The 24,479-nt window shown below is 37.2% G+C and overlaps 3 protein-coding genes across 3 annotated transcripts in view; all 3 read left to right on the top strand.

Moving 5' to 3' along the window:
- LOC103465112 (inter-alpha-trypsin inhibitor heavy chain H3-like) overlaps positions 1 to 4,969 on the top strand; it is a 22,037-nt gene extending 17,068 nt beyond the window's left edge. The window contains exons 16-21 of the mRNA XM_017304642.1: positions 5 to 148; positions 1,885 to 1,992; positions 2,133 to 2,301; positions 3,645 to 3,793; positions 3,981 to 4,068; positions 4,150 to 4,969. Coding sequence (XP_017160131.1) covers positions 5 to 148; positions 1,885 to 1,992; positions 2,133 to 2,301; positions 3,645 to 3,793; positions 3,981 to 4,068; positions 4,150 to 4,255 — 764 coding nt within the window. The 3' untranslated portion in view covers positions 4,256 to 4,969. The remainder of the gene's footprint in view (positions 1 to 4; positions 149 to 1,884; positions 1,993 to 2,132; positions 2,302 to 3,644; positions 3,794 to 3,980; positions 4,069 to 4,149) is intronic.
- Positions 4,970 to 12,209: 7,240 nt separating this feature from the next.
- LOC103465110 (interleukin-17 receptor C-like) lies at positions 12,210 to 20,736 on the top strand. Its single transcript, XM_008409683.2, has 15 exons — positions 12,210 to 12,517; positions 12,818 to 13,148; positions 13,421 to 13,646; positions 14,473 to 14,579; positions 14,674 to 14,764; positions 14,973 to 15,017; positions 15,467 to 15,582; positions 16,287 to 16,343; positions 16,440 to 16,500; positions 16,588 to 16,793; positions 17,090 to 17,143; positions 17,244 to 17,295; positions 17,417 to 17,512; positions 17,922 to 17,960; positions 18,055 to 20,736. Exons 2-15 carry the CDS (start codon positions 13,041 to 13,043, stop codon positions 18,612 to 18,614), a joined length of 1,818 nt encoding a protein of 605 aa, XP_008407905.1. The 5' UTR covers positions 12,210 to 12,517; positions 12,818 to 13,040; the 3' UTR covers positions 18,615 to 20,736.
- On the top strand, positions 20,377 to 24,021 carry creld1a (cysteine-rich with EGF-like domains 1a). The gene is made up of 6 exons (XM_008409684.2): positions 20,377 to 20,455; positions 21,637 to 21,811; positions 21,916 to 21,999; positions 22,710 to 22,805; positions 23,235 to 23,375; positions 23,469 to 24,021. The coding sequence occupies exons 2-6, from the start codon at positions 21,637 to 21,639 to the stop codon at positions 23,687 to 23,689; spliced, it is 717 nt and encodes a 238-aa protein (XP_008407906.1). The 5' UTR covers positions 20,377 to 20,455; the 3' UTR covers positions 23,690 to 24,021.
- Positions 24,022 to 24,479: the final 458 nt, after the last annotated feature.

Genomic DNA, 24,479 nt, shown 5'->3' on the forward strand with positions numbered 1-24,479 from the left:
CCTGGTCATCCTGGTTTCGCTGCTCCAGGTCATCCTGGTTCTCCAGGTCATCCTGGTTCTCCAGGTCATCCTGGTTCTCCTGGTCATCCTGGTTTTCCAGCTGAACCTTGTTTGGTTCCTTCAAGGTCTCCTGGTTCTGATCCTCCTGGTGGGTATGATATGAATATCATGAAGTAAAAAAAAAATTCAGTTATAATCGACATATAGAATGTCTTTAGTAGTTTCCAGCTAAAACAAAGATAAAATCATGACAGAAAATACAAGAAAACCAAAATCCCGACATGTGGAAGAAAAACAGGAAAACATTTTGCTTCCAACTCTTTGATTGTGATCATCACCAAGTCTTTAGGTTCCTTGGAAAAGAAAAACATCAATTTCTGATGATCGTACTGAAAAAAGTTAAACATTTATTCAGTGTAAACTTGTAGATGTCATGATTTGCGGTTGTGAATGGTGAGGAAGACGCAGGTGAGCAAAGGACGACATGTTGAAGTGAAGATTTAATGATAAATGTCCACAAGAAATGATACACGGACGCAACATTGGTGAACAACAAGGAGAACAGACATAAACATTTATTTTAGACATGAGACGAACATATGACGATGACCCGACAAGGTACAAAGACAACAGGTGGGTTTAAATACACAGGGAGGGTAATCAGGGAACTAGACACAGCTGGGATCAATCAACAGGGAGGACAGGACATCACAGAGACTGACAGGGGAACAGGACACAGATAAAACAAAAAATAAATACACAGAACCCAACATAGACTCTTTCAAATCAAGATCCATCCATCCAATTTCTTACACCCTTGTTCCTAATCGGGTCTCCAATCAAGATTCCTTCCATATTTGGATTATTGTAGTTTATTTAGTTCAATTTGCAATTAATGTTTGTTTTTTTTACATTGGTTTTGTAGGAAAAGTTGAGATTTCTGGTTTTCCTAGTTTTATGCATGTCCCATAAATCAGCTCTGTTTTAAACATCAAACATAATGTTCTACTGTTTACTGATAAACTGATCATTTTCTTGAAAGAAAAGTCTACCAATCAGACTGAATATGCCAAAAAAGGCAAATGATACTTTTCTTGTGTTGCAAGTTTTTTTTTCTTTTTTTCGCATTTTTACTGAATTTTTGTTACATGCACAGATAAGTGAAATATTTCATTTTCACACTTCTGCTGTGCCAGTATTTCACTTTGTAAGAACTTGATCAATGCACTGTGCACAAAATGACAACATTTAAATTATGACATGAAGGAACGTTTCTGTTATTATTTCCAAAGAACAAATTGCTCCAAAACACCTTGTCATTTTGATGTAGATAACGGCATTCAGCATAGAGAAATTGTTAAAAACAAACTTGTAGTCAGTTGTCAAAAAATAAAAAAGCATGTAGAAATAGTTTATGTCTAAGCTTGAGTGTGAATATACTGAAATTACCTTTCAACTTTTTTGTTAAACTTCCACTACGTGTAAGATGTCATAAACCTAAGTGAGAATGTGGTAGAGCAACAGAAAATGCAACACAAGTGTGAAGTAAAAGAAAATAAATAAAAATAAATTGGCCAGGAAGAAGATTGTGGAGGGTTTGGTTATAACACAATGTCTAAAGTTTGAGCTATTTAGCCAAGAAGAATTGGCAAAGAATCCATTCTAGATGTGCAAATCTACTAGAAACATATACTCAGGTATCCAGGAAAAGCATCAACTCAGACAGGGCTGAATACGAAGGAGCGTCACAATTTCAGATTCAAATTTTCTTTCAACTCACAGTCATGTATGACACTGTGGGAAAATATCACATCAGATCACAAAACACCTTGAGGATTGTGGTTGTAATATTTTTATTCAATGTCGTCTCTGTCTCCCCATCAGCACCTATCAGTCATCGGTTTCTGTTTAAGACTGAGAATCAGTCTGTTCCCGTTTGCTTTGACGTGTCTGGATCTCATGTTCTTAAACTTCTTCATCATCTCAGCAAGGGTAAGTAGTGTCATTCATTTTTTCCATCATACAGTTGAAGAATTGGTCCTCAAACTGATTTTAATCTTTAACTGTCTCTGAGGTTTGAATTTTCATTCTGTCGCTGGTTTTGTGACGTGGTGTTATTTTTCTCAAATCAGGCATATACATAAATGGCGCGCTTAATCCAGTGGCAAATGGGGGCTTCAGAAAAATTCTCATCCATGTTCAAAGTGGCCATTTTATTGACATCAACCCCGAGGGAATCTGGGTCATGCAGGGAGCGTCTATGACCCAGATCACTGGACAGAATCCTATCCAAGCTGGAAGGTGACCATGAATTTTTCTTATTTTAAAAATTTACAAGTTTAAATGTTTTCAAAACCACAACTTATGGTGTCCTTGAAATCAGCACAGCATTGTTTACGACTGACCCTGCTCTTATTATAGGCATGTCTGGTTTTTGCCAAAAAACTCAACAATTGAATACTGTATTTCAGCTTATTATGTATATATTTTTATTACAAAGCTGTTTATTTTCATTAGCCCAGATTGGTCCAATTTACTGGTTATTAGCTGAAGCATTGGAACTTAATTTGGTGAAGAGGCTTAACTAAGACCCTAAAAAGTTTATTATAATACAGGATGTAGCTGCAAATGTCTCAGTCAAAAGGAAATCCTAAAAAGGAAATCCTATAAAATGAGGTGAGAGAGGATGAAAAGTGAGCAGGGCGAATAATAAGAATAATACTGCAGGATGAGATTAGTGAAGGATGTCGCTGGTTTTTTAAGATGATTTGTTTGGAGCCAGGGAGGAGAGAGCAGTCAGTGTTGGACGATGAAGTAAACAGCCAAGCATTGGAGGGTGGAGGATTAGAGGAAATGAGGAGAGGGACTTTTGCACGAGGAGGTTTTGATTGACAAGCTCACAGGTGTCATAAGGAGAAGGAGCCAGGAAGTAACTGAAGACGTAACGTCAGCCCAGATTACAAGGCTAATATGAGGCTAGGAGGAACACCAAGACACTCTACGAAGAGACACAGCTGGCTAAACACCACTTCGGTCTCATTCAGGTGCTGAAAGACTGGCAGCCGGCTCCTCTTAGAAGCAGCTGTGTGAGCGATCACTGCTCAGCCCTGCCACACAAACACGACACATGCAGCCAGATCCCTGACATTCGGCTAATAAATAATTCCTCCGCAGAATTATTTAATATATACAAAGATATTAAGATCCCAGCAGTTAAAAACAATTTTACATTTCATGTCTCTCTGAACGAACTTTTTGTTTTTGTCATGGATAAGAATCTTGCTTGCAGCTTTCTAAGATCATTTTAATTAATTTATCTACATTGTTCTCAACTATCAATTTAAAGCAATAAAGTTTTTATTGGTGGGATTTAAAAATAAGATAAAGTGCAGGAGATTAAGATCCCTGATCAAACTAAACTATGAATGAACTCCTGTTGATATACATAAAACTTACATAACCACATTTTCATACCAGACAATATAAAAGCATTCTTTCATTGGTTGTAATATTTCATATAGGTTATATGAAAAGCTTGTATGCCTTGGGTTTCATCCCCACGTTGACTGAGGCAGAACTGTCTTGGGTTTGAAGGTGTAGGAAGGAAAAGAGATGGTTGTGATTTTGTTTTTCTCCTCTTCCAGTCTAACAGTGACCCCTCGAGGTCAAGAGACAGATGTTTTGGCAGAAGACTTGCACATCGTCATCTTACTTCATCAGAGGGACGGCAACAAATTCCTTTGGCCTGTTTTAAAGAAGAGACCATCTGGCAGCGACATTGATGGGATTCTAGGTGAGTATGGTTATCCTTCTGTGTCAAATACAGATTTTTCTTTTAATTTTTTTTTTTCAGCAGTTAATTGCATAAATGTTCCCTGCCATTTGGTTCTTTGAAATTGCAGTCCTGCAAAATGTTTCATGATGCTTAAAGTGCCAAAGTTTTGACAATCATGTGTTGTTTTTTGTTCTGGCTTTTGTAGTTTCAACACCAGCTAATTATACAGTGGAATCACAACCGTCCCTAACATTACTGAAGATCCCAGGCAGATTTGATAATGCAGTGTTTATGTAAGTTTTTTTTTGTATTTTTTAAATTAATTTATTAGAGCAACAATCAGACTGTGTTTAAACTCCTGTTTTATTTTTCAGTGTATCTGCCACTGACTACAGTTTGACGCCTCCTGTGACTGTGCCGTGCTGGTTCACCACGAATCCCCTTATCCTAGGAAAACCTCTGTATTTTTATGTTGTATAACTGTTCAATGGCTGAATTCAATTCAAATCAGCTTATTTTATAAAATAATGTAGAAAATCATTTTAGAAATAATCAAGGTATGAAGTAAAAAGTGCCAAAAACATTACAATCTGCTTTCTTTATTGGTCAGACAGTGCAGTGAAGAATAGTGAACACATTTTTGTTTTTATCTACCCCATAAAAGACAAAAAGAAATGTAAACATTAACAACTCTCAAAACAATTATTTAATGTAAAGGTTGATGGCGTCTATTGACAATCCAACAGTGTAAGTTGTTCTTTGATAGTTTGATGCCCAGTAATTATGTCTCAGTCTCTTATTTTGAAGTATGACTGTTGAAAGAATCGACTAAGTTTTTACTAATTGGCAGTAAACATGTTTCATTCATTTATTTGAAATGATCTGTGAAGAGAAACTAAACACACAGAGAAAAGATACAAGGATTTGTTGGCACTGTGAGATAAAGTGCCTGGCTAACAATGAAGATGCTAAAATTAGCTTCTGTTTGAAAGGTTCTTGAAGTTCTTAAAGGCTGTTTCTTTACAAGTCTTTAATTGATATAAGGCCTTGATAAGTCAGAACATAAAAACAGTTCACGATTGAAGCCACTTTTGTCGTGTGATCTATGGTTATGTTGATATTATTTGGGCATCACAACCACTTGATAATTTGATGAGCATGACATCTGCTTTATTAAATCTGAAAAAAAAAAAATTGCCTGAGTTTAAGTCATTTTTAACACACTTTGTTCATATTTGGTGAAACAAAAGAAATATGATGTTATGGAAATTTCATTATCAAAGAATAAGAATCTGTTTCAATAAGTAGAGAAAGATTAATATTTGTCTTTAAGTTTCTTTATTCGAAGGCAAAAGTGTTCGAGGACCCTTCTCGCTGAGCGCAGTCAGTAGAAGAGCCCTGAGCAACACACATCACATCGTTATACAGTCCCAGCAAGGAAAGGACCCACCCAAAGTCTGATCTGATCTCTGCTGCCAGATGGACCACAAACACAATCCTGACCCCGACCTCTTGAACTATCCCTCACCTCTTGGAGGAGATGATTTTATGGCAGGAAAGAGAGCAGATAAGGATTTCAGGAGAAACTTCTAATTCTTCTTTGTCAGTTAGTCATGGTTCAGGTCAAACAAGGTACAAATTACATTCCACACATCAGTCCTTTAAGACAACTATCAGATCAGGCATTTTACCCAAGATGTCTTCAGGTCTCTTCTGCTATCACAGTTGTGGAAACAACTAAGCATTATCTGCAAACTTATTTAATGGACAAACACATCTTGAAGAAAAGCAAAAACACAGCAGATATAATCTGTAAATAAATGAGAAAAAGTATCAACAGTTACATCAAAAATGAAATAAGACTGAAAACTAAATGTTCTATTACAAAGGTTATTCTTAATTTTCAGTCTCGTCTTTTTTCAACTATCCATTCACATCTACTCAAGTAAAACAGATACTCAACTAAACTAATGACGAATCAAAACCCTGACCTGACAATGAAATGGAGAAACTAAAATAATGGCTGATTAGAGCTTTTAACATTCATCCACTTTTTTCCTCTGGAACAAAGGATACAATTTATTAATAATTTATTATTTGGGCTGAAAAAATGGTTATATATAAGAAAAATGTCAAATTGTGAAGTCAATGTGAAACCAAAGCATACGCATTTTTAACATTGTTTCTTCTGTCTCGTCTTTACCTGCTCCTCCTGTAGGTGGCAGCATGGCTCTGTTTATACATCACAGTCGGTGTTGACTGACTATTTAAGCATCACAGTATATAATGCTTTTATAGAAGAATTATATAATTCTATAAAAGTATATATATAGTGCAGAGAAAATGACTAGATATTACTATATGCAATATATTTTATGACATTATCGCAATAATCTATTTTGTCAAATAATTAGGGATTGAAGAACAACACAGAACATTAAATAACTAAAGAGATTGAGCACAAACATTCAGAGTCATGTTGGCTGTTTGTTTTTATGTAGAATTGTATTTTCTGATTTTACTAATTGTTCTGTTTTTTTCCCATGTTTACAAACCACTAATCTTTATTGATCACTGATTAATGTAGAGTCCTTTGCTAAAAACAGCGCAGACTCAACGACCGGTATCCTGCAACTTTTAGATGTTTGTCTGCTTCAACACACCTGGCTCCGACATTAAGCTCATTAGAAGAGCTCTTGATTGTTTCCTACCGAAGCAGTTTCACAGTTTAATTCACGCGTGTAGGACAAGAGACGACACACTTTGAGAACTGCAGTTTGAGACCACTGCTTTCATTTGTGGCCTTATAGATGCTTTTTTGTTTTTAAGACCTCTATTTTTAACATGATGTCTGTCCATGTGTAGCTCTTTATTCTTACATTCCTCACTGTCATTATTAAACTTCTTCACCGTCCCAGCAGGGATCAACACTGAGCATCTTTCTGTCATTAAAAAATAAACCTTTTTTTCCTCATCGGTCAACAGAGTTCCATCCTTTTTGCCTCTTTGATGGCCATGTTTGAGTTTTGCATATTCATTCCCAGATTTGTGAATTTGAACTTTGACTTTTATTTGGTCCTTTGGTGCTAGAGGTTTTAGTCAGCAGTGAACTGGATTTAGTAACAGTCAGTGGTTTAAAAGGATTGCCGCCCGCGCTATAACAAACTACTAACATGTTTAGATCGTCACACAGAGGACAGATTATGACCCAGCATCCATTCACTGCCTGGAGGCAACCAGTTTGACTTTGCTAACTACTGTGCAGGATCCTCATGTGAAGCTTTGTTTAGTCAATCAGTCATGGCACTCAGAAGACACGTGAACAACAAGCATTCCTTAACACAAAAACAACCCTGAGCAGCAGCTCCAACTACACAACATGATAGAGAAGCAACAAGTGTAATACCTGAAAGGTCTTCATTTAAAAATATCTATTGATTCAGTTTTAACTCTTCTGAAAATCCAAAATCTTGTAAAGGTTTCCACAGACTCTCTTGCACAACAAAGAAAGGCTTCTTACGTAAAATCTGACTGCACAGGTCTAAACTGTGATTTAGTCTTGGAGAATGTGAAACACCCAGTTGTGTTACTGACATCAGTCACCACAGAGATTTTTCAAAGAGGATTGACTCACAGAAACCTTTGTTCTCTCATCACACCAGCTAATAAAGATTTTATTATGCTGAATTACAATGAAGTCAAGGTTGCTCTGGCACCTGGTCAGGCTAGCAGAACATTTGGACCCTGTGGATTATAACAGGTGGCCACAGGCTCGTCCCACTCAAGATATCCACAAGAATACAACAAAAAATATATATGCAACTCTGGAAAAAAAAATGAAGAGGCAGCTGAACTGCACCTCATTGAAAACCTGGTTATTCCACCAAATATTTATTTCTGAACTCTTTCTGAGTTAAAACATCAGTATTGTTGATTCTAAATGAATATTTTGGTTTTCTTTGCATTATTTGAGATATGAAAGCGCTGCATCTTTTTTGTTGCTTTGACCATTTCTCATTTTCTGCAAATAAATACAAATATTTTGCTTGGAATTTCTAAGACATGTTGTCGGTAGTTCATAGAATAAAAGAATAATGTTCATTTTACCCAAAAATATACACATAAAGAGTAAAATCAGAGAAACTGATCATTTTAAGTGGTCTTTTATTTTTTCCAGAATTGTATATCTTCAAAAATTTAAATATCAGTCAGACATCACGGAGAGATGGGGCCTAACATTGTCCTATTTAGCTTGAAACCAAAAAAGAGTAACTGATGTTTGTTTTTTTGTTTGTTTGTTTTGGCACTTTCTGGTAATTTCTATGATGTTTGGTGTAGACTTCTTATTTCATTTTTATGCAAGAGTGTAAATTACCATTAAAGAACTATATTAATTTCACATTTTCTGTCGTTGTTGGACTGGATCCAGACTTAAAGTGGGCAAATAATGAGGAAAATCAGCACCAAACTAAAGCTTATAGAAAGATTTTGTTCCGATGCATTGAACTTTGGTTTACCTTTGTCTCTTTGGGTTTTAGATAATCTATCGGTTTGTTGTTGTTCTTTCAAAGATGCGTGACTTCTGTTTACTTTTGTGCTTAGTCAGGTTCTGCTTTGTCATTGTGTCCCCTGTGTTTTGCTTTTGTGTTTCTTCTTCCTTCCTAGAGAGGCCTCCGCAATTGTGTCCCATGAGTCTACCCTGTTTCTTGTTTTAGAAATCAATCTATCTTTATGATACATTTGTTGCTGAAATGTTATTGAAGAAATGCCACATAAGAAATATTAAAGACATTATTTAATGAGGAGAATTACTTTTGCATCTTTCAGGATTTGGGCTTATGCCCCCAGTTTCAGTGAAAGAATAACATTATTATATATTTTTTTTATCAAGTAGCTATTTTCCTTTCGATAGTTAAAAAACTGCTATATGTGTCAAACATGACTTTAAAAATGTTGCTTCCTGATTTACCACCTTAAGTTGGGCCTTTGTCTCTTTTAAAACTCCTGCTCTTTGTGAAACTGCGCCTTCAGGAAGTCATTATGACAGCGCTCCTCTATTAACCTTTTGACAACATTTTTACTAGCTTTACACTGAGAAGTGGTTTATGTAAACAGCTCAGCAGATATGCAGGTCCACCAATAGTTTGCCAATTGCTGCCTGCTAGTCTGAAGGAGCCAGCCAGCAGCTCCTTCAGGAGGCTTGGAAACTGCAGCTCATATGAGGAGCTGAATCTCAAAAGCGGTGCTTGATCCACCCAGATATTCAGCACAAAGCTGAATGGTTGCTATGGGAGATTAAAGGATTTCTCAAACATGCACAAAAGAATCAAGGCAACACTCCATGTATGTTTTTTGATGAGGTGATAACATTATAGCATGATGTAAAGCTCAAAAAAGTCCATTTTACACTTCAGCATAATAAGACATTTTCAACAAATTCATGCTGCCAATCATGTGGAACCATGAAATTTGGGTGGAAAAATTTAACTGAATAAATCCCAACTCGGACTGAATAAATCCCATTTATAAACTACAACACAAATCCTTCCCAGAAGAGTTGGCTCTACTGCAGCTCAAAGGGTGGGCCAACAACATTTAAACACTTTTGATTAATAAAATGATTTCTGAAGTCCACATGTGCTTTGCTTCAGTTTTCTTGTGTCCTCTGCAGTCTTTGCAACTGGTTCATCATTAAATATCTAGTTCAGTAAAATGTTACCTTTTGTCCATGCTTGAGTTCTCCACAACAATTTACACAATTCATATTTTATACATTTGAAAAGTAATTTGCATGTTGATTGAAAGTAAATGTCCTCTTTCCTCATTCTCTTGTGACTCATCTGCCGCTGCTGCTGCCACTTGGAAGAACATCTCTGTATGATTTCCCCATTTTTCTGTTTGATCTGTTTGCATAGATAAAAATCAACAAGAACTGTCAAAATAACACTTGGCCAAGTACTTATTTTTGTGAATTACCTAAAGAACATGTAGAAATTTAAAGCCATAGAAGAATAAACAGCATAACAAACAGCTCAAACAAGCCTATTACTGTGGCAAACCTCGACAAAGTCATACATACAAATAGCTTTGAGGCTTTTGTGTAATTTAGACTGATTATCACCCACTTGCTGATCGTCGCAATCTTTAAAGAATGCAGGAAATGCAACCTTGAACTACCAGCAGCAAACAAGCTGTCAGTCCAGGTTGACAACCAAAAGCGAAAGCAAAGACAGGTTTCTGAGAATAATGTGATGTTTGTTCTGAATGGCAAAGCCTTCAGGCATGTCTCTTTATGTCTAACAGAAATTTAAACAACGTAACATATTAACAGCGCCTCATGCAGCTTCTCTATAGTGTTTTAGTTTGTCCTCCCCTGTTAGCTCTAAGGTAATAAAACATCCTAAATGTTGGAAAAGTACTCATACCTCCCAAACCAGTTTTTACAATTTTGTTCATTCACAAACTTAAACTCTTATTAGTCTGAGATTTTAAGCAAAAGATCAACAGATACATACAATATATCTTATATGATGTCTGCTACATGTACGTGTAGTTTTGCACGTGAAGGAAAACAACAGATGGTTTTTAAGGTGGTTTTTTGTACAAAACAAACTGAAATGGGTTGTTTTTTTCCACTTTAGTCTGGCACTGAAATACAAAGCAGTAAAGGGGTCACCTGATTTGTAAGCAAAGACCTCATGTGTGATTTAATCTTGGTGTTAGATCAAGAAGGTGTTAGAGGTTCGTTATGAATATCAATAAACAAACAGCATCATGAAGACCAAAGAGCACAGCAGGCAGATTAAGGGATTCGGTTATGAAACAATATTCCAAACTTAGAATAAATGAAGCAGCACCACTGAATCCATCGTCTGGAGGTGGAATAAATCTGATCCTGAGAAGTTGCATAAAAAAACCCCACTCCTATTGAAAGAAGGGCAAAAGAAATCATGTTTGCAGGTGGACATAAACCTGTTAGGTGATGTAATAAACATGTGGGGAAAAAGAGCTTTGGTGTAAGACCAAAATCTGAATTTCTGACAAACATGCAATATGTTGCTGAAAACTAACCCATCAGCCTGAAATGCTATGGCCTGAACTTATAGATCTCTAAATCCAGTCTGAGGTCCTCAAAACACTTCACACTGCATTCAGTCATTCACTCATTCATCATACACTGATGGCAGTAAGCTGCAATCTATCCACAGGTTCCCCGGTTGAGACAGACAGAAAGGTTTGCCGCCATGCGCCGGAGCCACCAAGGCAAAGGGGGGAAGTGTCTGTCCTAAAGACACGATGGTGACTGAGACGAATGGAGCAAAGATCCAAACCAGCAACCTATTACAGAATGAATCCCTATTGTCTTCTCTTTAGCAAGGAACCCTGAAGCTGGACAGTGGTTCTTTTAGAAGCTGCAAAACAAAATCTGAATTTCTGATTTAGATTTTGATTCAGAAATCTGATTCTGATTTCTGATTGTTGTGGTTGGCCAGAGCTACAAGGAAATTGTAGATCAAAGTATATTCACAAGAAAGGTCAGACCAAAATCTAACTGGGCTCTGAATCATCTTTGTTTGGTCATTATTAAGTGCAAATGTTTGAAGTGGACAGAAATAGAAATAAACCAGCAACGCCGTCTAGTTAAACTAGGAATGAAAACCAGGTAATTGTGGGAGAAAGCACAAGAGAAATAAGAAAAACATGCAACACGGCAACCTCAAAAGAATCAAAAATAAATATAACATAGCAAAATCTTATTTCAAAATATCACAGCAAACCTGATTAAATCCAAATAAACACAGCAAATGTAAAATTAGAACATGCAAATAACTCACAAAAAATCCCACACATATCAGTTTGTATATATGTTGAGATGAAAACCGAAGTGGCTTGAACGAACTGTTATGCAAATAAAGGAATAAAGAGGAATAAAGGGCCTTTTGTTAAGATCTTGCAAACAGTAAGAAAGTTAGGAGGAGCTTTTTATGCTACGTTTCATATTTTGCTCAGGGTTGTTTAAACAAAGTAAATATCTTATCTATAAATTAGAAATTACAGTAGTCATAAACAAATCTGCACCTCCTGGCACCCTGGCTGCACTGTAATAAAAAATCTCCGCCTCCTAAACGCACCATAAAAACCACACATTAAGTATTTGCATGGCCATATCCACAGAGGAGAATATTATTTTGCAGTTGATTCAAAGTGGTCAGACCAGTTGAGCTCCTGTAGAAAGGCAGGTGCTCCTGAGCAACACTCCCCAGCCAGCAAACCGCCTCATAGTTCGGCTCACAGGTATGTGCTGCTTTCTCAAGAATGAGGGCGATAAACTTGTTTGTCTGGAGAGAGAAAGAGGAGGAAACAGGCTACCTGCTGATCACAAGCCACCTATGAGGCGCCGATTACTAGAACACAGAAAAAAACTGACAAATTAACCCATTTTTTCTTTTACTTGTGGACTTTAACCCATGTGACTCTGTAAGGATAAAGACAGACAAACAGGAAGTTTCAGGATAAGGTGACGCTTAATCAGAAACAGGATCATGAAAAGAGAGCAGAGGGAGAAAGAGAGGTGAGAGAGAAAAGAGGTGGGGCATGCTCTGAGTCAGATCAGCGACGTGCTCCGTGGGGCACATTTCTCATGAGTCAGTAACTCGCTGGTGTCTTGTTGGAGCTGTGAGGAGTTTGACGGGCTGTGGAAATATAAATCTTGGTGTCACTTGTCCTGGATTTCTAAACAAAGTAAGTAGGAGATTGTATGTAAACAAGATAACTTTCCTGATTGGATTTCCAGTGTTAAACTGACTTTGACTCGTTACTCGTTTCTTTTCTTGCTTTTCCCCAATCACAGATTATTTGCTGGAATTTTCTGTATGAGTTTTAAGTGGATAAATGAACTTATATGGGGTAACTTGTAAACTTCATAAGTGACAAACTCTTAGTCGTAGAACACACAGGTTTTCTGTTCAACATTTTGCTGTGTGTGTTCAAGTAAAAGAAACAAAGTAGCCTAATATGTGTCTCTTCTTTATTCTTTATCAGGCTGTAAACAGAGTTGGAACCCAGGACACGGCCTCCGTCTGTTTGTCTCGGTTCACTGCTTCCATATCAGCTTCTGCCAGGATTACAGCAAGTTAATTTATTACCCCACAAAAAAAAGAAAACATCACAAGGAGAGCAATAATGCACCTGCCAGACTAGGCTGCTGGAAAACAGTCTACACAGAAAAATGCTGTAGGGCTCCTATATGGAGCTTTGATGCAAAATGTTTCTCTTCAAATCTTCCCTCTGGTGCATCGTCTTCAGCCTGTTCTCGCCAGCCTGCGGCTTGGAGTTCATAGAATACGACAGGGATGTGGTTATTTGCCCACAGGTATTGTGTGAAGTAGCGCTTGGATGCGCTCAAGATGACACTTTTTAATTTCCTTTTGCCGTCAGCATAGCCGCCTTTGACTTTTAATTTCCCTTGTCAGAGATAAACTGTTTCATAAAAAGAAAAAGTAACCAAGAACTGATAGCGAGACATGACCATCTGCTAGCATGATGCAGTACAGGAGTGTTATGAGCAGATCAAACAATATTTGCTGTCTGTTTAGTTTTATTGACTAAACAGACACCTCTTCCTCTCAATTGTCTCTTTTCAAGGCATTTTCCGACTGCACCATCAGAAACAGTCTTTATGAACCAAAGGACAACCATGTTCGGTTTGAAGCATCCTTCAAGCTCTGCTGTAAGGCCAAAAGAGACTGTGCACTTTGTCTTGTGCTAGAGACAGAGGTCAGCAACATCCCTATGGCTAGAGACGTGGAGAACGACAACCACTCTGGCAACGATGAGGAAGATGACAATGAGGACACGACGCTTGAGAGATGTAAGGTTTTATTTAACCCCTTTGCTACTCCTTATTCTGATCTGCAAACACGTTGAATTTCTCCTTGAATAACACTAATATACTATTCTCTATTCTTGGATTGAAATAACAGATCAACATAAAATACAGGTAGAAATATAGCCAAGTTAACTAATCAACACACAATACAACAATGTTAAAAATGGATAAACAGGTAAATTAAAAACATAAAACTAATTTAAAACCGAGATGGTCTCGGTCTGGGACTGTGGTGGTTTGAGAATGAGGTTACTACGAAATGATTAACAGGCCTGGATGGCATTTTGAGGACGTAAGATAATCATTAAATCAGGTGTGTGGAACAGAGACAAATTTGAACATGAAGGACATCATGGAGGACCACTGGCACATCTCGTAAAAGTTAATTAGTAATATCTTCCACTTTCATTGTAAGAGATCTGCAACGCCAGGACAAAGCAGTCGCCAAATCGCTGTAACAAAAAGGTAATCGTCCTTTCCAGTGAGGCAATTTTCAGCTAATTGCCAAAGACAACACCATGACTATTTTGTCTGGAACCAAGTGACATGCAAAACTTTTGCTGATTGCCAACTGGATTTCTCAAATCCAGTTGCATGATCAATCCCATGCAGAATGACTGAGTTACAGCGTGTCAGCAAATGAATAAGATAACTCTACTTTTGTTCTTAATATTCATTTTCCGCGTATAAAACAAACAAACAAAAGAAAAGCAAAAAGCAGAAGTTGTCTTCTGAGATATCGGTTGTTTCACTGCTGGCTCAGACCTTGCATTGCCTCACCTTCGCTGTGGTTTTTCTGTTGTAACAGCTTCTGTGACGGCATGTTACCAAGATCCAGCCAGCGCCTTGCCCAGATGCAAGAAGGTGGAGTTTACAGTTAATTACACCACTCTTGCTCACCAGAACAAGAGCAAGGTACTGTAAATTTCCATGCAGTTTGAACGGCTGGAGAGTTTAAACTTAAGCTCCTCATTCACAGATTTCTTTTGTGCATGTGTGATCTCGACAGATAGCCATGGTGATCACAGACAAGTTTCATTTCGGAAGCCTAATAACCGTTTATCCCAAAATGCGACTTGATGCACCTTCAGAAGAGAATGGTACAGTGTTAAACACTTAATACTTTTTTGTTTTTTTACATTTACATCAAAATGTAAACTGTAATAAACAGTTGGTATGTGGCAATACTTGTGAGGGCATTGTTTCACCAGCAAGTTTCAATTGCATAACAAGAAACCGGATGATTTCCTTTGAGCAACAGGTCAAAACATGTTCAGCTATAAGATGCATGTTTGTCTTTGTCCACAGTGTGTTCCCAGGAATTCCTCCAGAAACATATACCCATGTGTCCAGGTAAACAAGACAGAAAAATCAAACATTAACTGAAATTGAGTTTTTATTTTTGGTACGACATACACAGCTCTGGAGAAAACTGCACTGAACTCCACTGAAAACTTTCTGGTTATTCCACCAAATATTGATTTCTGAACTTTTCCTGAGCTAAAACATCAGTATTGTTGTTTCTAAATGAATATTTTGGTTTTCTTTGCATTATTTAAGGTCTGAACGCACTGCATCTCTTTTGTTACTTTGACCATTTCTCATTTTCTGTAAATAAATACTAATCTTTTGCTTGTAATTTCAGAGACATGTTGTCAGTAGTTCATAGAATAAAATAACAATGTTCATTTTACTCAAACATATATATATATATAAAGAGTGAATTTAGAGAAACTGATCATTTTAAGAGGCCTCTTAGCATGTTTTAAAAACATGACAATATTTTATTTTCAATGTTTCAGTGCCAAAGTTCCGCATCAAACCAGTTTTCAAGGAAAATGATGTTGAGCTGAAGATTGTGGGCAACAAGTCCCGTCCCTCGCTCTGCATCAAATACGAGGAGAACGGACGCTGCCTGGTTAGTGTTACCCTTATGAATTGGCTCAGTTACAGGATGGGACTGGGACTATATGTGAAACGTCTCAAGAAAAAATTGTCAAAGTAATGTTTAGGAAATATGAATAATAATATACTCAAAAAATAAAAATAGTCAGATTTGTTCATTCATAATTCATTCAGGCTTGTTGAACAAAAAGCAGAAAAACAAAGCTGAAGTATAATACATTTTAGACATTTTAACCAAAGCAATTAGAAAAGAAATTATTGCTTTGTTTATTATTCGGCTTTTAGTTTGGTACTGAGTGTCAGTTCTGATAAACATGTTGTTTTTGAAGACTAAACTTTTCAACCTTTTCACATTTTGTAAAAAAAATTTGATGTTAGACCAAAACAAAGGTCTAACCTGTTTCTTCTTCCAGTTATGCCTGGAGGAAGAAACAGGCATAACTTTTATTTTTTATTTATTTTTTTACAAATAACCTCTGAAAAGACTCTAGAGCATTTGTCTACTACTAGGCTGTGATCTAGACTTGAAAGCTCAGGTACTGTCAAACTGGATGGACAGCTTCTGCGTTGATTTGTTTTTAAGACCCCCAAATGCTGTGTAAATAATGTGAATAGTAGCAGAAATGAATCAGCAAATTTGATGTTTGGTGAAGCCCAGACTACATCACCAGCTTTCATTAACACTGTGATGTTGTCTTTTTTTCTGTTCCTGAATAGAGTCTGGCCCAGACCACCATCCCCATTCATTCTGTGGCACCTTGCATGTGCATACAGGTTCTCTTATTATTTTTGCCTAAAACATGAGATATCAATAGTTACTCTTGTTTTTACTAATGTAATGACATGCTTTGGTGTATTTGTGATCTATAGGTATGGGATAAAGATGATGAGGGAACCATGCGTTCTCAATTATGCCCCTTTAACAAAAAAGGTAACATTTTCTCTTTGAAATGTTTCACATCCTCATTAAGCAGGAGGGTAAATCATCTTTAACAATGTCTTTTTTTGTCGTTTAAAGGATTACCAGCTCATTTACAAGACTTCATGTGGAAAAACGTCTCGTTGAATGTGCGCCTGAGCAAAACGGGTGATAGAACAGTCCTTTTATGGAACCTTACTGCCCCCTGCAGGCTGGATGGTGAACTGTCGCTTTGTCGCAAACCGAGCAGCAGCGAAAGTCTTGCTGGTGTGAAAAACTGGAAACAAAACAGTTTGGGACTTTGGGTAAGAACAGCATAAGTACATGAACAGTGTTGTATTTATTTGCCTTTTTTTGAAAAGCAAAATATATTATAACCAATTTTTTTGGCCTTGCACATTTCTTAATTGAATTCATTAAGTACGTTTAATGCTTATATTTGTATAAAATTGTAACAATAACATTGCAAACATCATGAGCGCCATTAGTTGCATACCTCCTGGAAATTCAAATCTGAAATAACTAGTGATTTTGTAAACAAAGCTCTGGAACATTGTCAAAGTGCAAAAGTATCACTAATAATTTACCTCTGTTTGTTCAGGAAAAACGAGGAGCATTTGAAAACGTTGATGAAAGCATTTCCCAGTGTGTGATGGTAAATATTTACACAAGCCCTCCAGTCAAATATCTGCAGAGAGCAAACGTGCTCAGTTAACGCTGTTTAATAACTCGACCATTTTTAATTATTTGTGAAGGTGAAAATAAAGGGAACACATCAGGAATTGGGTCCATTTTGCACGTCTGACAGTAAGTTTGAAAGGTTTAGCTGATTGCAGGATGGTGTTTTTTTTATTTTACAATTCAGCCACGACTTTTTTAATTTGAAAATGTTCTAGAAAAGTTATTTTTGAACTTGTTTTTATCGCAGCTAGCAGATGGCGCTGGACTCTCCTGATTGTCGGTGTTATGGTGGTTGGTTGTCTGACAGCATTAATGGTTCATTTCCTGCGTGATTATGTGAAAAGTAAGTTTTAGTTTTTTTATGTTTTATTTAAACCCTCCAGTTTTCCTCTTTATAAGCTTGAATTATCTAAACAAATTCACTTCTTGAGGTCATTCATTTTTTTTAAATCCACATGCTTAGAAATCATTTTGTAGAAATACTCACAAAAAAGAGAGTGCACAGTCTAACTTACCCACAGTATAACTGATAGTTTTATGATGAATCACTGAGTGTTTGTGTTGGAATTTGCCCCCAGCATATCTGTCAGAAGCTCCTTCCATTTGCCCCACAAACCACGCCTTTTTTATTAGACTTTAAAACGTCTTTGCGTCATACTTTCGAAGCATCAAATGAAAGAAACATAGATATTCAACAAGCAGATCTGCTAAATCTTCAGGTATATTTATCTTATTTACTCTGACTTTTGCAGAATGGGTGTGGAGCTGGCGGCACGGTGGATTCGTAAAGAGTAAGTGCTTTTTTGGGGGGGTTTTCTACGTAAAATCGTTTCATTGTAATTATGCAGGACATCTCTGAATTTAGTTTTCTTTTTCACTCTCAAGTTGGCAGGAAGGGCCATGTGGTTCTGCTGAGCCCCCCAGATTTGGATGACGCCGTTTCAGAGTCAGTTTGTCTGCTGGGTTCCCAGCTCTGCAGCCAGGGCTTCAGTGTGTCTGTGGACCAGTGGTGCAGGAAGGATCAATGCACAATGGGACCTCTGCCATGGCTCTACTCACAACTCCAGAAGCTGGACAGCATGGGTGGTCGAGTTGTGCTGGTTCTCACCCAGAAAGCCTTAGAAAAAACCGAGGAGTGGACCGTCTTGAACAACGACGGGGAAGGACGGGATCAGCGGCAGATGAAGTCACCTTATTCCGATCTGTTTACGGCCTCATTGTTCATCATTCAGGCCCACAAGAAGCTGGGCAGGGCGGCCGAGCGCTTTGTTCTGGTGAAAATCGACTCCCACCAAACACAGAGTCACAGCAGCGACAGGAGACTTCCAGAGCTGCTTCAAGGCCTTCCTCTGTTTCTGCTTCCCGCTCAGAGCCAGTCGCTCACAACCGAACTGACCGTAGAAGAGGCAGATACGACACGGACAGGCTGGAGGAGGAATATCTGAAGCAAGTGGAGGTTATCGAAACCATTTTTGTTAAAAAAAAGACTTTTAAGAAACTGCGGATGAATTTACAAAAACGGTGTCACATAAAAAAAATACTGCTGCAGAATCGACATGAAGGATATGCTTATCTGGACTGAACAAGACAGAGAAGAAGTTGGCTGGAAACACTGAGTCTTTGGTTCATAAAGAAGTAGCCCTGAATTTTAAAAGTGAGGTTCTGGTACAAGGTTTTAGGCAGATATCTTAGAGTTGCATCAGACAACTATTTTGGCTTCTTTATTTAGGTTAGTTTGCTCCATAGACCAAATCGAAAGGCTTGATTGACAGAGACCAGATTCATAGCAGATTTTGGCCGTCTTAAAAGAATTAAAATCTTTAAACCACCAGATCAATTTAGGCGGCTTCTTCTTTTATAAATTTTTTAAATTGTCCTCATGTTGTACTGGCCTGTTATTTATAGAAAAGGTGATAGTTATCTAACCAGGAAGTAAAGGTTGGAGTCAGTGCACCTCAGATGATGTTCCTGTGTGAAATTAGTGCGGAGAAAAAAGCTAAACACGTTTTTTCAGTCAGAGTAGTTTCTTAATTGTGTAAAATGTGAAATGTGTAAACATTTAAGTATTTAAACAACTAAAGTACTTTTGCTTTTTACTCTACTTTTATAGATGACAGCTACTCTGACTGAAAATGCTTTCATGCTCCATTTTTTGAACTTTTCACACAGGACGATCATTTTGGGCTCACTGTGTCCTACCTTCACTTTCTGTGTAATTAAAAACTGGCTTTTGTGTAAATAACCCACCAATGCAAACAGGATGATGGTCTAAGCCTAATAAAATAGTGTTCCCTCAAAATGTTATGGCACTTAGAGATTAAATTTGTTTCAAGATGGTGTGCTGGCCTCTCTTTAAGAGGCTAGCTTCATCCTCCAGGACCAACTATTTTGGATTTATACTAAATTTTTCTACAAGTATAAAAAACTGCTTACAGCCTTTTCACAGAACCTCATTTCAATTACACAACCAGTGCTATAATAATGTGATAATGTAATAGTCTTTCTTTATGGAAAGACTGTGTTTTGGTCGTTTCTCAGTCCTTTGCTGAAAATATGAAATATGTTCCTGAAGCAGGTGACGTGCAGCGTCATGAATAAACCTGAAGGGCAATAAGCACATAAATATGTAGACAGGTAGATTGTATTTTATGGCTTCTATTTTTATTGTAAATAAATTGTAAATAGGGATTTTTTTTAAAACTCATCTATGAATAATAACTTCAAAGCTATAAGACAATTTAATTGTACATTTTTCAGATGAATAACATCAAATTATTGTTATATAATAGAAACAGCCTTTATTGTCTTGCATAGGGGAAGTTGAAGTGTTTACACAAAAAGTTCTTGAAGTGTTTAAAACAATATATAAATAATAATAATAATAATAATAATAATAATAATAATAATAATAATAATAATAATAATAATAATAATAATAATAATGAAATGCTGTACAAGAAAGCTGCACGTCTTTTAGCTTAAACAAATAAAAACTACTGGTCATGGCGCAGTATCTGGGCCAGTCACACTTAGCTAAAAATAAACTTACGACCTAGAAGCGCTTACCAGTAGCAGAGGATCTTATTGGTTCAGAACGGTGTCAGTTTACCAAAGCAGGGGTGCGTTTGTGAAGAGTTTTTATGACGATCCAGGGGGGCGGTGTTAGGAGATGTAAGCGATAACAGCGAGCTCCGCTCCCTCCGGTGGTTTGAATGTGATTTGCTGTCAAACAGACAGTGTAGCGTGTCAAAAGCGTCTGGTTTGGATACTTGACTTGTGTAAGGAGGTAAAAAGACGCTCTGTTGTGCTTAAAGTGTTTTCTAAAACTCACTTTCTATCGACGGTGTGTGTTGTTTAACTATCAGTTTTGCAGAAAGTTAATATTTGTCTTCATTTTGAGATTTTAATTGCAGGCACTGGTTTTTTATTTATATATTTCATGCAATTTCTGAAAAGCCAAAGGCAATTGTGTTATATCGCGCAACTCTATTGTTTACAAGTACTGTGTTATAAATACTATTGCTGTATTGAAGATCTATTTCTTAAATAAAACAGGGGAGCCAGGAATGTCTTGAAGTATTTTAATATTTCCGTGTTGGTGCTGATGGAAGTTTTGTATTTTAAAATCTACAATCAAAAAGACAGTTCAACTTCTGGCCAGGCATTACAGTCTTATTCAATAAACTGAAATATTATTGCAAATTGAACTTTTTTTCAAAAACTCAAAATTAGTAATTTAAACAAGTAATGTAGCTTAATGACAGACTCATTCTCAAGCCTTTATTTTTGTTTATGTTGACTTTTCTGATTAAAGCCAATAGAAACATAACACTTAGGATTTGAATAATTACATCAGACTAATAAAATAAAGAATGAAGGTTATTTTAAGAACTACTTTTAATCTGACAAACAGTGTGTCAAATAGAAAGGGCTGAAAATGGGTGACAGTTGTATTTACAGTAATGATTATTTGCTTATGCACATCTCTGGGTAAAAGCGGGACACCAAGCATAAACACATTTTTGTGTCTATGTCGCTCAGTTTCAACAAATTTTTCTACCTTCATTGACTGTCAAGCTGATCTTTCTTGCTGATATGTGTTATATATATATTATCACCCTAAATAGTCTATAAACATACAAGCCCATTATGAGCATGCGCTCGGTGGCTGGGTGGTAAGTCTGAGGCTTTTACACTGGAATTGCCTAGAAATGTACTTTTACATGACTGCATGTACAACTTTGAAATGGAAAAATAACTACAGATGGGGAAAAAAATGCAGGAAAATGTTATACAAAAATCGTCACGTGATCCTATGTGAACCTTGACATTTTGACAGCCGTTTTCTTACTTTTGACATAGTTTCTGCTCTGCTGTCCACTTGATGGAGACGTGATCAGTCCAGGATGTGTCAGGGCCTTCCTCCCAGTAACAGATGTTACACTGACAGTTTCATCTCTTGCTCAGATGGAGGAGAAGTGGCTACAGAGAACGCTGCTGCCGGCTGTGTGGCTGTGCAGCGTTCTGGCTGCTCATCGGGTCAACAGCTGCCCGCATGCTTGTAGCAAATGTTTAGGGCAAGAAAATGACCTTTGCAAAGAGTGCAAGACTGGATGGGCTCTCTATAACTTCACATGTGTAGGTAATACATACCAAGCTTTTTGTATAAATATGAGCACCACCTCTTTTACAGTATCTGTCAACACCTCCGGTGGTTGAGCGTCTTTGTGTTCTGGTCGGTTTCAGACATCGATGAGTGTGGCACTGAGCTGGATTCCTGCTCTCCGAACAGTTACTGCTTCAATATAGAAGGCTCCTTTGAGTGCAGAGGTCAGGTATTATTATGGTTTATTTTATTTACTGAAAGGGTGCAAGTATCCATTCAGTAAATTAGAATATTACTGAAAAGCCAATTTATTTTAGAAACTTTATGTTTTTAGTGAAACATATTATATAAATTACAAACATGATGTGTGAAAGCCTTTGTTTTTGTTAATTATGATTTTCTACTTACAGCTAATGTAAACATGATATTTAATATTAGTTTACATCAGAACAATACAAATTATTTTTAAAAATAAATGTTTTTGATATCTGCTAAAGATTACTTTCAAAGGTCATTTTATTCTGACAAGAGAGATTAAATTACTTTAATTTACTGAAATGAACATACTGCGGGTTGGGAAAAATCAAAATATCTTTATTGATTCTGATGAAATATAAAGCTGATATTTATCCATTTAGGACTGTTTAGTTTTTCTTTTTCTTTTGTTGTAATTTTCAGACAGCAAATGTTTTTTTTTTCAGTTCAGATTAGGTTCAGTATTTAGATCAGTCATGATAAAATTATCCTAGAGGTATATGCTACACAAATATTTTGGTTTTGAGAAAAAGAGTAGTCAACGCATATTTTTTTACTGCTTCTAAAATCTTTACCTCAAAACTCATCCTATTGATTTATGTTTTAGAACGTTGTCACTCATTTACTGTGTTTGTAACCTCTGAGGATGCAGTGGGGTGAAAAGTGTGTGTATTTCCAGGCTGTGATGTGGCCTGTGTTGGCTGTATGGGTGGCGGATCAGCTCGCTGCAGAAAATGTGCTCCTGGCTACAGACTGATGGGCTCAAAGTGTTTAGGTTAGTGCGAATGACCGAAGAAACTGCCTCTGATAAATATGCAAAAATACTCTGGAATCATACCTTCAAATCAAGTAGATTTATTCTTTGACAAAAAAAACCCAAAAACAAACATGTTAATGAAAAGTCCCAGAGTATCATATGATTATCATGCTTACACGGCAGCTCTGACTGGTTACACTCCAGGTGTGTTTTTGATGAGGGAATCACTTTGTAACATGACATAAAGCTAAAAAAAAATTTTTTATTTTACTGCCCCTTTAATTAATAAAGTAGCATTTCACAAACTCCACAGTGTATTATTTTACTGAGTATTTTTCTGAGCTTGAAATGTATTTACCTCCCCTTCCAGCATCCTCACTTTGAGTTGTAGCAAGATTAATACAAAACCTTGCAAATAAATGAGCAAAATTGTTTTTGTTTGCTCAGATGTAGACGAATGTGGTGACAGAGTACTTGCCTGTCCTGGCCTGGATGAGATCTGTGTCAACACAGAAGGCTCTTTCCGCTGTCAGTGTGCCAAAGGCTTCATCAGGAAGGACAGTGTTTGTTTGAGGAAGCAACTGCCCAGTGAGACTAATGTTGATTTTTTTTTTTTTTTACGCTCAAACACTTGGGTTGAAAAATGAAAATGAAGCTTACAACTCTCTTTCTCTCCAGCAGATGCTCAAGAGAAAGGCCTCTTTGAGGATCTCCAGGATGATGAAGTGGAGGTGCTGCAGCAGATGTTTTTCGGGGTGCTGCTTTGCGCTTTGGCCACGCTGGCAGCCAAAGGAGATCTGGTCTACACATCGATATTCATGGGAGCAGCAGCAGCCATGGCAGGTTACTGGCTCTCAGACAGGGGTGACCGTGTCTTAAACAACATCCTGAGAGGGCGCTAACGCCCCCAAATCGTTACGAAAAGGACACATTCAGCCTCAGATATGAAAACAAATCCAGTTGGTTGAAAACAACTGCTATATTTTCTAAAAAACTTTCAATGTTTTGATGAGCCTCATTAATCAGATTAAAAACACCTTTTGTAAACAAGCTTTAAGGAAACGGTTTTAAATTATTTCTGGATTGATAATAATTTCATTGGTCTAATGTATGTACTTAATCTATTTGTTGTGTTTCAGTTAGAGAATGTTTTCAGTCGCATTGTTTATTTGAGATCCACCCCTACATTATTGTACACAACTATTCACATTAAACATCATCCTGCAGGCAGCCATTCAGCTTCATGGTGTGTACATTTTTCAGAGACACATTTGATCTTTCACATCGATGAGATATTTTATGCATGTTTAAATGCCCTGTGTGGTGCGGAGTGCTTGTCATTCACCAATTCACCCAGTACAATGACTCTTATATGCCAGTGGTTTGAAGACATAGAACATGGCTAACGCTCTAGTGATGTAAATGCACTATTCTGTTATTGCTGTATTTATAGAAATGTGTAATGCACACTAGGAGGACCCGAAATCAGCCACGAGACAGGAGTGAGCAGAAAACCACAGATCTTTATWGGAGACAGCCAAGGGCGGCACACTGGATAACTAGCTGAAGCACTAGCTGGAAGATAGTGCGTGGGGGCGGAGGGAGAAGCGCAGATGCAGGGCTGCGTACTCACAACCGGGGATCAGAGGAATAGAGTCCAGATCCAGTTCTTGGTCAGCCGGGCCGAGGTCA

The sequence above is a fragment of the Poecilia reticulata genome, linkage group LG5 (genome assembly GCF_000633615.1).
Source record: "Poecilia reticulata strain Guanapo linkage group LG5, Guppy_female_1.0+MT, whole genome shotgun sequence".
Classification (NCBI taxonomy): Eukaryota; Metazoa; Chordata; class Actinopteri; order Cyprinodontiformes; family Poeciliidae; genus Poecilia; species Poecilia reticulata.

Bases quoted from the DNA above. Each gene is read 5' to 3' on its own strand.
- LOC103465110 (XM_008409683.2), top strand. From the start codon at position 13,041: ATGTTTCTCTTCAAATCTTCCCTCTGGTGCATCGTCTTCAGCCTGTTC. The intron at 14,765-14,972 runs GTACAGTGTTAA...CTTTGTCCACAG, and splicing joins TGCACCTTCAGAAGAGAATG to TGTGTTCCCAGGAATTCCTC. The intron at 17,144-17,243 runs GTAAATATTTAC...TTATTTGTGAAG, and splicing joins GCATTTCCCAGTGTGTGATG to GTGAAAATAAAGGGAACACA.
- creld1a (XM_008409684.2), top strand. From the start codon at position 21,637: ATGGAGGAGAAGTGGCTACAGAGAACGCTGCTGCCGGCTGTGTGGCTG. The intron at 22,000-22,709 runs GTCAGGTATTAT...GTGTATTTCCAG, and splicing joins AGGCTCCTTTGAGTGCAGAG to GCTGTGATGTGGCCTGTGTT. The intron at 22,806-23,234 runs GTTAGTGCGAAT...TTGTTTGCTCAG, and splicing joins GATGGGCTCAAAGTGTTTAG to ATGTAGACGAATGTGGTGAC.